Source organism: Lolium perenne, chromosome 3 (genome assembly GCF_019359855.2).
Source record: "Lolium perenne isolate Kyuss_39 chromosome 3, Kyuss_2.0, whole genome shotgun sequence".
In the NCBI taxonomy this organism is placed as follows: Eukaryota; Viridiplantae; Streptophyta; class Magnoliopsida; order Poales; family Poaceae; genus Lolium; species Lolium perenne.
The window spans coordinates 60,705,421-60,717,138 of NC_067246.2; the positions used below are offsets into that span (position 1 = coordinate 60,705,421).

Consider the following 11,718-nt stretch of genomic DNA (forward strand, 5'->3'; position numbering starts at 1 on the left):
CTCATCATATGGCATGTCACTAGAGGAGCCCCGTGAGAACGAATCTTCAAGGGTCGAAGTACCTGCAAACAGAAAAGTCATGATGTTACACATTAACCATTTAACTGAACAAATAATGTTAGCTACTAAAATAATTCATATTATCTTCCTTTTCTCCACCATAAAAAAGGCCCGGTGTTCAACATAATAGTAATCATCGAGAAGCCACACCATCCTATATTTTTAAACAATTAGACATTAAACTATTTTTCCGACACAATTACCATACAAAAATTTGTTCTAAGAAAATATGAGACCTCTATCTCACCTTATAAACTAATACGGGAGCATTGTTTTGATACCATACATAGGTACACATGGAATCCTCACATATACATATAGTCATCCACACATGGAATCCCCCGTATACACATAGATACACATGGAATCCTCATAACAATGTTACCAAATGATTACATAGTCATATACGCATATTAATCACCACTCATAATTTCAATATTCCATTCACAAAACGAATCCATCAAATACTAGGGTTTCACCTAATCTTGCACAAAAAGGAAAAAAGTGATGGTTTCTTTGGATAAAAAGGAGGGAAACAGAGGAGATTACCTTCAGGAAGTGGTTGGGAACAAAATCCACCGCCAGATTTGACGAATCTAAGTAATCTTTGACAGATTTGAGAGGGGGGGAGGGGGGGGGGGGGAGGAGCCGTCGGGTCAGGGGAGAGAAGGCGACAGGCAAATACCTAGAACGTGCATAGTGCATTTGAAAGCGCCATTGTAGTCAATAGAGTACCGCCCATGCAAGCGGTTTCATGACCCAGGTTGGGCTACGACCTAGGCTCGCCTGGCCACGCTGGCAGGATTTGTAGCGCCGCCCCCATGGGCGCAACACTGTAGTGTATAGCACCACTAGCATAGACGCTATCCGAAAGGGTTAGTCCCGTGAAGTAGTTTCACGACGAGTTTATTTCATGGTTTTCGTTGCATCCAGGGTCAGTTTTGTCCATTTCACCCGAGTAGCCCGATAGCCACACTGCGCCACCACCACCGAGAACCTGCCCCATGTTCCTATGTCGACCAACCATCAGGTAAAGGTCGCCTGGAACTCGCACCGCTTGAAACCGCCACCACTTCTGCGAGAAGGATGTCGCTGCCATTCAGACGCGCCACGCCACTGAAGACCTTGCCGACGTGCCTCTTGCCAAGCAGGCTGCCCTCCACGGCCCGCCATCGCGTCCACGTGAGGGGGAAAGGAAGGCCCCGCCATTCCTAATTTGTAGGTCTTATCGAAATGAAGGAGCCGCCAAAGCCACTTATAGCAACCTATCTTCTCCAGATCGGGAGCGCTTGTACAAGAAATTATCGCTATGATGGTTGACGTCTCCGTTGTCGATCCAGTGAAAAAGAGTGCACATAAAAACCAAGCAGATCTAGACCGTTGGCCATGCACCTACTCAGACAAGAAACATATGAGCAAGCGACAAACTTCTTGGTCCGTTCCGTTGCGTCGATGTCAGGTTAGGTATGTAATACGTCTACACCCTACGGTAGGCGTAGGCGTACATACGTTGCCTTTACTGCTAGTACCCCATCACTCTGATTTTGCGTGAACAGGGGCTCACTGAAGCTCTGCTCGCACGGGACTGAGAATGGGAATATTTGCGTGCATTTGAACATGATGTGTGTTGTCGCTACCGACCCTCTGACAGCTTATCCGCTTTGTTCTCTTCGATCGTTGCTGCTAAATATAGCGCCGGAGGTGGTATCTCGGTTGGGGAGGACGATGGGTGTCCATCCGTGACTTGGTTAAACCACAACAGTGAACAATGAAGCTAGCCTAGCCACGAAAACTGGTGAGATGAGATGAATATGAATAACCAGTTTGCTTAATCGCTTCACGTGAGCAAGAAATTTCAGTTGCGACAACAGCCTAGCTAGCTAGACAATTTCGGTAACTTGGTTTTAGATCAACGACAGCCTAGCTAGAAACATGGGCTAAGACTGATTTCTTATCTTTAACATATGGTGTACAGTATACATATAGCATCCGCAATAAAAGGAAACATATGCAATTCTCACATTACTCAGTTAGATAAACAAAAAATCTGCCCATGTCGGTACAAATAACCAACTGTTAAGAAATCATAATCACTACTGTTTTCTTTTTGAAACAAGGCATAAGACTTGCAATTTTTATTAATTAAGGAGAAGGCTTTAGAACATTTGCCTAAGCCAAGCCATAAGATTTTGCTAGAATCCTACTCCCGCGAAATTGCATTACTTAAAAAAGTTACCCTGGCGAGGTTCCAAGCTTTTGCCTGCTCTGTAAGATGTGCGACCACAATAAAGTGTGGGAGAAGAAAGGTGGAAAAATACTATAGCGTCATGATCCTTTCAAATTTCCTACGAGATTAACATGATCATTGAGGCCATAGCCTTCCTCTCCTCCCCTTCCTCTAGAGCAACTTTTGATCACCAAACCTCAACGGAGGCTTTGGTGGCCCAATGAGCCATGAACGTGTCATTGATACCACACCACGAGAGGATCCCCTTTGACATTATTGTGCTAAATCTACACTTGGAGAGGAGATGAGCAACCAATTATTGCACTTTGTTGCAAACGGGGCAATTTCCACATTGGACCACCCTCTTTTTCGGAGTCTATCCACCGTCCGAATTATATTTTGCACTATATACCAACCTAACAAAAAATTGCACTTAGGGGGAGCCCAAACTCTCGTTCCGAGGCATTGATAGTTGTTGATATGTGTCCTTTAAATTGCATTTTGTATGCCGATGGAAGCGGACTATTTGCCATCATCCATGAATTTCCAATGAATTGTGTCGGGCGCGTCATGGGCAAGGTGGATGTCCTAGAGCAATTCCCGTAGGGTGATAAATTGTTGAATGCGCTCAATTTGAAAACCTTCTTTGGTATTTTTTTTTGGTTTGCCCAAAACTTCTTCTCAGGGGACTTTCGAAACGTGCAATTCTTTCTTGTTGATCTTTTGAAGATTTTTGGTGCAATAACTTTTGGCCAAAGGCCTCCTAACCGATACCAAGACCAAAATTTAGCTTTTTCACCATTCCTGACCTTGACAACAATGACTATAGTCTATAGGTTGCGTATTGCATTCCGGTGAAATTATCACAATACCATTTTTTCTAATTAGTTTTAAACTATTTTGCCGTTGTGCTGACCAGTTGTTTCCTTCGTTTATTACAACGAAAACACATTCATTTGTGGAAATTCCGTTTCAGAAAAAAATTCAGTCGTGTAAATTACACGAAAAACTCTCCAAAAGAGTTACTAAGAAATTGGAACGTGCAAGCTAAATTATACATGTGTGACACTGTACAAATGTAGTGATGAACATATACATACCTAGGTAGTAGTAGTACATGTGGAACTAGGACAATATGACACACATGGTACTGTTGGTCCAGACATCCATGGATGGTAGCTGTACATAGTACTGCAACCTACCACTACCATGCATTTCACTCGGAAACTCTCCCGTGTATCATGGGCGTCCACTTCTGCGACAGTGCGACATATCTCCGCTGTGTCACCATCTCTCGCCCACACACATGACACAGCCTCGCTTGCTCCTTGGTCCATATACCGGTGCAGGCGCACAACGCACGTACCATGCACTCACCATGAACCTGAAGTAGCCGAGCTCTGAGCTAGCGGGGAACCATGAAGTCGTCGTCGAAGAGCCGCAGTCCAAGGATATCGTCGCCTCGAGCTCGCGGCACCGCGCCGCTGCCGGCGGAGCCGTGGGCTCTCGCCGGCGTCGACGACACGTGCGTCAACGACGTGGAGAGCTTCGCGCGCACCGTGGCGGCCGTGAAGTCCAAGCCCCGCCCGGACCTGCTCGCGAGCGTGCTGTCCCACTACGCCGCCAAGTGGCTCCCGGAGGTGGCCTCGTCGGCCTCCGGCCGCTTCCTCCTGCCCCCGGAGAGCCCCACCGCGACGTGGCTCAAGAAGCGCCTCCTCCTGGAGTCCCTCGTGGCCGCGCTCCCGCCGCCGGACTCCGCGGCCGATGACGGCATCACCTGCGACTTCCTGCTCAGGCTGCTCCGGGCGGGGAGCATGGTGGGCGCGGACGCGGCGCTGCTGCGTGAGCTGGAGGCCCGCGCGGCGCGGCGGCTGGACCAGGCGTCGTTGGCCGCCGTGATGGTGCCGGCGTCCGGGCACGCGCCGGCGACGTTGCTGGACGTGCCGCTGGTGCTGCGGCTGGTGCGCGGGTTCCTCAAGGAGGGCGGCAAGGGCGCCGGCGGCGGCGCCAGCGCGAGGGTGGCCAGGCTCGTGGACGCGTATCTGGCGGAGGCAGCGCTCGAGGCCGGGCTGCGGCCCGCTGAGCTGGAGGAGCTCGCTCGCGCCGTGCCCGCGCACGCGCGCGCCGCCGATGACGCGCTCTACCGCGCCGTCGACACCTACCTCAAGGTGACCGTGCATGCCACGCACTCGCTTAATTCCGTTTCTGTTTTCATCTTCAGGTAGTGTTTTCTTTCTCGATGCCGTTTGTACTTTTGGTCAATCGCCAAAGACTACGTGAGAACCTGTGAGGCAAGTACATTTGTTTTTGTGTTTGACCACTGCATTTTGCATGGGACGGTGCACCGGCGTGTCATATACAGTATTAATGTATCCGGCATAAATATCATATACTGTACAGTAAAAAACAGTACTCTGTTTCAATGAATAAGACTTATATTATTTTCGTCAGGTAATTTTTTTAAAAAAGAAATCTATCAACAACTATAATACTCTACAGGTATCATACGAAAATTTATTTCATGATATATCTAACTATATTGATTTTGTATTTTGCATGTTAATAATTTTTAGTAAAAACTTGGTCAAACTTTACATGGTTTGATATAGGCATTATTCATTTGAACGGAGGTGCTATTAACTAGTTATACACTTAGCGCCTAATGATACATACTCCCTCCTCCCTACAATATGTTGCGCATGATTTTTCATCCAAATTAAACTTTGCAAAATTTGACCAAGCATATAAAAAATTATACTCACTCAGATCCATATTAATTTTTCACTAATATAGATGTATCTAGATATATTTTAGTGTTGGATACATCCATATATACTAGCGACAAGTAATATGAATTGGGGGAGTACAAACATTTACGATACCAAATAAGTATAATTTAAAAATATATTTCATAAAAATTCTAATAATATTAGTTTGACATCGTATATATTCATAATTTTATCAATATACATAGATTAATTTTACAAAGTTTGACTTTGACCAAACCTTATGTGCAATATATTTTGGGCAGAAGGGAGTACTACATCTATTCCAAAAAAACAAGACATATATTTTTAGTCAAAAGTCAAAACATACTAAATATACACAGAATATCAATATTTATATTTGATAAATACACTAAGAAAATACATCATATGTTGGATCTATCGATATAGATTTGGTAATGTAGATGTTCATATATTTGTCATTGAACTTAGTTAAACTTAGAAAATGTTGATTTTAAAATAAATTTATATTTATATGCTTTGTTCTATGGTACGGCGGTAATACATAAGTATTTGACATTCCTAGGGTGTACATAGTTTTGTTTTCTGCGTTAGCTTCGAACAAAAGACCAGTACATTTTATATGGAGTACTAGTTTACATTCTTCTTCTCATATGATGAGATTGTGGTGGAAACTCTTCTTATCTGATGGTGATACCATACTGGTTCGATCACTTTGAGCCTGATGGTGTGTTTACTTGGTGATGAACTATTCCACTTTTCTTGAGTGATGAAGAACAAACCTTAATTAGGAGATAGGTCACGTGAGCTCCTACTGCTAAACAACAAAACATTATGTATTATCGAATTTGGCAGTCTGGTGCATTTTGTTCTTATCCACACACTGCTGCGTATTCATCTCTAGATGTAGTTGTCAGGTAAGATGTGCCTGCAACTGTTTCAGGAATATTGCAGACACGAGCAAGGCAGGCTTATAGATTTCACCGAGCTGCCATGTCAGACGAGATTCATCTTTTGATTTCGTGGGCCTGCGCCTGTATGGAAACTCTAGCAGTTTCAGATCGCGCGGCAGTGGAAATCTGCTCCATTGTTCTTCTGCATTTTTTACAGTGTAGTCTCTGTCGTCCCAAATCTTGGCATTGCTGCTGCTTGCACAGTACAGATTCGCGCGCCAGATTAATCATGCGGTATTGTACGATCAGATTAGACCATCATAGCCACGCTCATTCCGAAAGTTTAACGTGTTCGTGGAATATTACTGGACGCAAAATCCAGATCACAAAAAGATTGTTCATTGTCATCCTTTGAGTGCAGCATGTTCATTTTCTGATCTCGTGGTTTCGATCGATGGCGTACCCAGGCACACCCAGGCGCCGGGAAAGAGGAGCGCAAGTCGCTGTGGAGGCTGATCGACGCGCGGAAGCTGTCGGCGGAGGCGGCGGCGCACGCCGTCCAGAACGACCGGCTGCCGGTGCGCTCCGTGATGCAGGTGCTCTTCTCGGAGCACGGCAAGCTGAACCGCCTCGCCGACCTGGGCGCCTCCTTAAGCGGCGCCAGCCAGGCGGCCGCGCTCGACCCCCACTCCAGCAGCAGCCGGTGCCCCTCCAAGCGCGAGGTGCTAGCGCAGCACCAGGAGATGCGCCGCCTGCGCGAGGACGTCGCCAGGCTCCAGGTTCTTGGACATTTTCCAGCTTTGACAGTTCAATCTTCAGTGCAGCGTTATCATGTCGCCGGAGCTAACGAGGTTGGAGCTGCAGGTGCAGTGCAGCGCGCTGCAGGAGCAGGTGGAGAGGCTGGGCTCGGAGAGGAGGCGGCGCGGCGGCGGTGGGTTCAAGTGGACCACGTTCTGGTTCGGCGGCGGCGGCATGAGCGCGGACGTCGCGAGGATCGAGGAGTCGGAGAGCGGCATGGAGCGGCGAACGCCGGGGAGCGGGATGAAGGGCAGGGCCGGCCTGGCGACGCCGACGCCAACTCGGCGGACCCCGAAGTGGCGCAAGTCCATGTCGTGATGGAATCTGAAGCCGGCGCTGCTGAATTTACAGGGGTGTTTATTCGTTTCTGCTTCTCCTTCTCTTTCAATTCTTCCTTGGCGTTGGTGTTCCTGCTATGGCAGATCATGAACAAGATGAATTTAAGATTTTTTTTCACAAACCAAAGACAGTTTTACAGGCTCCAATCTGATCACATAGGGTGATCACTAACCACAAATGTTCAGTTTCACTTGTTACAGGCCAAGTAGTTGTCTGCAAGCTAGGCCTCACTAACTTTTGGTACAGAAGCAAATATTTTCCGAATATGATTTTTTTTCACAGATAGGCAAATAGTTTTGTATACACACACACAGACACACTGATGTCTGATCACACAAGGGTGATCACTAGCCGCAAATGTTTCTCGAATCAAAGAACAGTTACAAACACTACAATCTGATCACACAAAGTGATCATTAACCACAAATGCCCAGTTTCACATGTTACAGGCAGAACTTTGCGAGCTGGATCACTTACTTGTTGCAAGCGGTTTCTGAATATAATCTTTTTTTCACAGATCAACAAATAGATGAACACACATATTCTGATCACACAAGGGTGATCTGTAACCACAAATGTTCGCATTTTACAGATTGGGCCTCTGACAGAATTCTGTCTTCTATGCCTCGCTAACTAACTTATTCAACTACATGAACAAATAATGGTAGTTCACACAAACGTAAACACATGTTTAAAAGAATAAACAGGGTGAGATTGCCTCATTTGTGTACTGCTTTCTTGATAGCCTGCCTGCATTTGCTGAGGAACTTGCTACTGCTCGTGGACACTGAATCCTCATACCCATATCTGTTGTCATCGCCACCGGCCACCTTCTGTTTCTCCACACCTCTTCTCATTCCCAGGATCTTTGAAGGTGAGGAAGGCAGAGACCGAAAACCCCTGCCGCTGTCGGATCTAGGGAACCAAATCTTCTTTTCCACTTTCTCATCCTTACTAGTTTCAAAGCTATTCCTGCATCTTGGAGTGCCATGGTGAGAAGCGATCTCGGCACCGACGTCGACGATTTCTTCAGAAAATTCAGTGATCCCATCCCTGCAGTTCCTGTATCTTGGAGTGCCATGGTGAGTAGCTGTCTTGCCGCCACCAGCATCAACAATTTCTTCAGAACATTCAGTGATCTCATTCCTGCAGCTCTCGTCGTCGTCATTGATTCTGCTTTGCACTTGCTGCTCATCCGAAGCATCCTCCTCGCTACCACCGTGTTCTTCCGAAGAATGGTACACTTCATTTCCTTCTTGCTGGTCCTCCATGAGCATATGAAGCCACTTATCCACATTGCCTTTACCACTGTGGTTCATGTTTTCATTGACTTCTGATCTGCCAACACGTCGAGGATGAAGAGCGTGATTCTTTTGCAAGGGTAGTGACTGCTCTGTGGGATACCTTGGCATTCCATATGCGCCGCTCGCTCTGTATGGAGGACTTGGTGGAACCGAGGAGGTCCTTGGCAATGAGACTGTCTGGCTTGCATAAGATTTTTCAGTTTCAGACTCAAGCATGGCTGCCTTGCCCCTATTATCTCTTGACCTGATAGGTGTACCACCACCAATCCCCCTTGATGCCATGGTTTCCTTTCTTTCCCTTCCCCTGCTTCGATGCCGTTCCCTGATCGCAGATTGTTCTAGCTTCTCCCTCACTGACGCTCTTCCTCTTTCAACGTAGCATGTGTTATTCTCTTCAGTGGTGATGGACCTCCTTGGGAAGTTAATCACCTTGGAAGATTCATTGTTGACATAGCCCATTGCTGGAGTTCCTTCACCAATTTCTTCTTCCTCCAGGGAAACATATGCATCTGAATTCCTCTGATCCTGCTCCAGGAAAACTCTCAGCTCCTGTTTGAGAGGGCTGCTCCTGAATCTTCTTTCTGGCAAGTACCTTGCACTCTCACAGTGCCTTTCCTCTTGAATTTCATCATCGACCCGGTACCTCTTCCTCGCTTGATCAATGAAAGGCCTCACCTGCCTCTCCAGATCATCCTTGTGCTGGTACTTCTTGCGGAGCTCGGTTTCAGACGAGTCACACATTGCCCTCTGGGCCTCCAGTCTCGCCATCAGAGTACTAGTTGCAGCCTGGTTCAGCCTAAGCTGCTCCTTGTACACAACACTCCTGCATTTCGCACCACAAGAAAATTAGATTCAACAAAACTATCAGGTCTTGGTTGTCTGTTCATAAGAAGATGAGCCTTACTGGTGCATGGCGTCTCTGATCATCTTCTCCAGCACGGCCTTGTAGTTGGACTGGGCATCCGCCAAGCGGCGGCACTTCTCGACTCGCCGACGCCTCTTGATGAGCTGCGCCTCCAGGTCCTGGATGGCCACCCTGTCCTCCTCAGTCTTGTGCTGCATCTCCGTCACCTCGTCCTCCAATTCGGCGAGCTCCGCTTGCTTCTTCTTGGACTCCTCGCGCTGCCTCAGCGAGTCCCTGGCCATGGCTATGGACAGGTACGGGTTGCTGATGTAGCCGTCGACATCTGGGTTGTTGTTCTCTTTCGCCCCGTGCCCGTGCGCCGCCGAGTTGTCGTCCTTCTCGCCCGAGAATTTCTTGGCAGCTGCAGCAAGAAGACTCAGTTAGTGCTGTACCAGACGCAACGAAATGCAAGAAATTCTCTGAAAAGTTGCATACCGATCAAGGGGTAGTTGGACCTGACCGGTCTGTTGGCGTCGAGTGATTTGAGCACGGAACTGTCGGATCCCCTGGCGGAAACGATGGCGGCGGGCGCGAGGCCGACCTTGTTCTTCATCTCGGAGAAGTGGTGCGGGAAGGCGTGTCCCTCCACCGCCTGCACCGCGCTCAGCTCCTCGTTGGAGCCGTCGGCGAAGAGGAACGCGAAGGCTCTGTTCCTGCACGGTTTGAGGAACAACAACCCATCGGTGACCAGCGAACTGAATGCTGTGGACGCAGGAGTGGAGGACAGGTGTGCTACCTGAAATCGGCGTTCTTGGAGGCGAAGATGGAGAGGAACTGGTTGACGGAGATGCCGAGCTGCAGATCCCACCAGGGGACGAGGAACTCGAGCTTGTTGTGCCTCTTCCTGGACACCTGCAGCTGCAAGACCCGTAGGTTGCTCGGGACCGTGCGCCCTCCTCCTGCAGAACTCAGAAGTTCAGAACCGTAACAGAGACCCCGGGAGGGAGAAACGAAACACGAAAGCAGTGGTGGGTGAGGTTGCTCTTCTTACGTGCGCAGGGGAACCAGTGGGCGACGTCCCACGCGAGCGGCGAGGCGGAGTCGGCGTGGAGGTAGAGGACGTTGCCGTGGGCGTCGACCCGGAAGAGGGCCGGGTCGAAGCCGGCGTTGCCGAGGTGGTCGAGCTGCTTCCAGAGGAGGTTGGCGAAGCCGCGCGGGTTGGCCGTGGGCGCCGCGTCCGGGTCCAGCACCGGGAACGTCTCGTTCAGGTCCTTGGCCCGCAGCGCCTGCGCAGCGACACGGATTCGATCGGAGTCAGACCATGGCGGCGCCATGGTGGATCGAGCAGATTCGAGCGGTGCGTACCTCGTGGGGCTGGAGGACGTAGGGGAGGAATGCGTGCGGCGGGCCGTGGGCGTAGGGAAGGCCGAGCGCCCCGCCGGCGGCGCCGCGGCAGAGCCTGGCGTAGGCCTTGGGGTAGCCCAGCGCGTCGTCCACCGCCCTCTCCTCCTCCGTGAACGCCGCCATCGATGATCCAGTCTCTTCCGGAGCACTGTGGCACTGTGGTGAGTGCGGTCGGGAGTAAAATACAGGCGAGTGATTTTGCTTTCTTGCGGAGGAGCGTTGCGGCTGCGGTGCGTGCAACGGTCGAGAGGCCGAGATGGACGGCGACGGGGCAGAGAGCCGTTGGGGATGGTTCAACTTCAAACTGGGCACGTCACGTGAGGGGCACGCTGCGGTGGGGCGGGTGAGGCTGGTGTGTGGGGACGGACGGCAGGGCGGCATTTTTTTCTCTTGTCCGAACTCCGATCTGGCGCTGTAATTGACGATGAGTGCCTGCAGAAAGTGTACAGCTGGAGTTGTACTGGTGGAGTAGTAGTGTACGAGATAATGCTGATTAATGTGGGGGAAATGCCTTGATGAGTTGGCATTGATTTTTTGTCCGTGCATGTCTCGCCGTTACAAAACAACATAACGCGCCCACACAGGGACCGCCGCTGTCCATCCTAATTTAATAAGTATAGTAGTACATACTAGGCGATTTACACAAAAATAACCCAAAACTGAAAGAAAAGCACAGACTGATCCTCCGGCGAAACTATTTCACGGATCTAACCCTTTTGTGTGGCGCCCCCCTCACGGGCGCCACACATGTCCATGTGGCGCCCCTGGCCCTGGCGCCACACACCCATCCGACGTGGCCCGTCGACGCTGAGCTGGTGACCCCGATCCGACGTGGCGACGAGTGGCGCGCTCGCCGGCGCCACACTTTGAAAGTGTGGCGCCGTGGCAAGGGCGCCACACATTCACTTAAGTTTGGGCGCGCGCGCCCCCACCGACCCTTCTTCTTTCTCCTCCCTCTGTTCTTCTCCTCCTCTCCCACTCCCGGTTCTCTCTCTCCTCCTCTCCCCCACCAAATCCACCACCAAATCGTCAGATCTGTCCGTGGAGATCGTTCCCCATCCATTTGTCAAGGTAATCTCCTTCAAATCTTCTCCATTCATCC

General features: G+C 49.6%; 2 protein-coding genes across 2 annotated transcripts; one reads left to right on the forward strand and one right to left on the reverse strand.

Moving 5' to 3' along the window:
- The first annotated feature begins 3,565 nt into the window (after positions 1 to 3,565).
- Positions 3,566 to 7,190, forward strand: LOC127341721 (coleoptile phototropism protein 1). Its single transcript, XM_051367652.2, has 3 exons — positions 3,566 to 4,455; positions 6,395 to 6,706; positions 6,792 to 7,190. Exons 1-3 carry the CDS (start codon positions 3,706 to 3,708, stop codon positions 7,041 to 7,043), a joined length of 1,314 nt encoding a protein of 437 aa, XP_051223612.1. The 5' UTR covers positions 3,566 to 3,705; the 3' UTR covers positions 7,044 to 7,190.
- Positions 7,191 to 7,554: 364 nt separating this feature from the next.
- LOC127341720 (uncharacterized) lies at positions 7,555 to 10,857 on the reverse strand. Its single transcript, XM_051367651.2, has 6 exons — positions 10,578 to 10,857; positions 10,264 to 10,498; positions 10,009 to 10,171; positions 9,708 to 9,925; positions 9,273 to 9,633; positions 7,555 to 9,191 (listed from the first exon to the last, which is right to left on the reverse strand). The coding sequence occupies exons 1-6, from the start codon at positions 10,737 to 10,739 to the stop codon at positions 7,784 to 7,786; spliced, it is 2,547 nt and encodes an 848-aa protein (XP_051223611.1). The 5' UTR covers positions 10,740 to 10,857; the 3' UTR covers positions 7,555 to 7,783.
- Between the last annotated feature and the right edge of the window lie 861 nt (positions 10,858 to 11,718).

Excerpts from the sequence above, each read along its gene's own strand:
- LOC127341720 (XM_051367651.2), bottom strand. The coding sequence starts at position 10,739 with ATGGCGGCGTTCACGGAGGAGGAGAGGGCGGTGGACGACGCGCTGGGC. Across the intron at positions 10,172-10,263 it reads CCACTGGTTCCCCTGCGCAC|GAGGAGGGCGCACGGTCCCG; the intron begins GTAAGAAGAGCA and ends TGAGTTCTGCAG. Across the intron at positions 9,926-10,008 it reads TCCAAGAACGCCGATTTCAG|GAACAGAGCCTTCGCGTTCC; the intron begins GTAGCACACCTG and ends CAAACCGTGCAG.
- LOC127341721 (XM_051367652.2), top strand. The coding sequence starts at position 3,706 with ATGAAGTCGTCGTCGAAGAGCCGCAGTCCAAGGATATCGTCGCCTCGA. Across the intron at positions 4,456-6,394 it reads CCGTCGACACCTACCTCAAG|GCACACCCAGGCGCCGGGAA; the intron begins GTGACCGTGCAT and ends TGGCGTACCCAG. Across the intron at positions 6,707-6,791 it reads AGGACGTCGCCAGGCTCCAG|GTGCAGTGCAGCGCGCTGCA; the intron begins GTTCTTGGACAT and ends TTGGAGCTGCAG.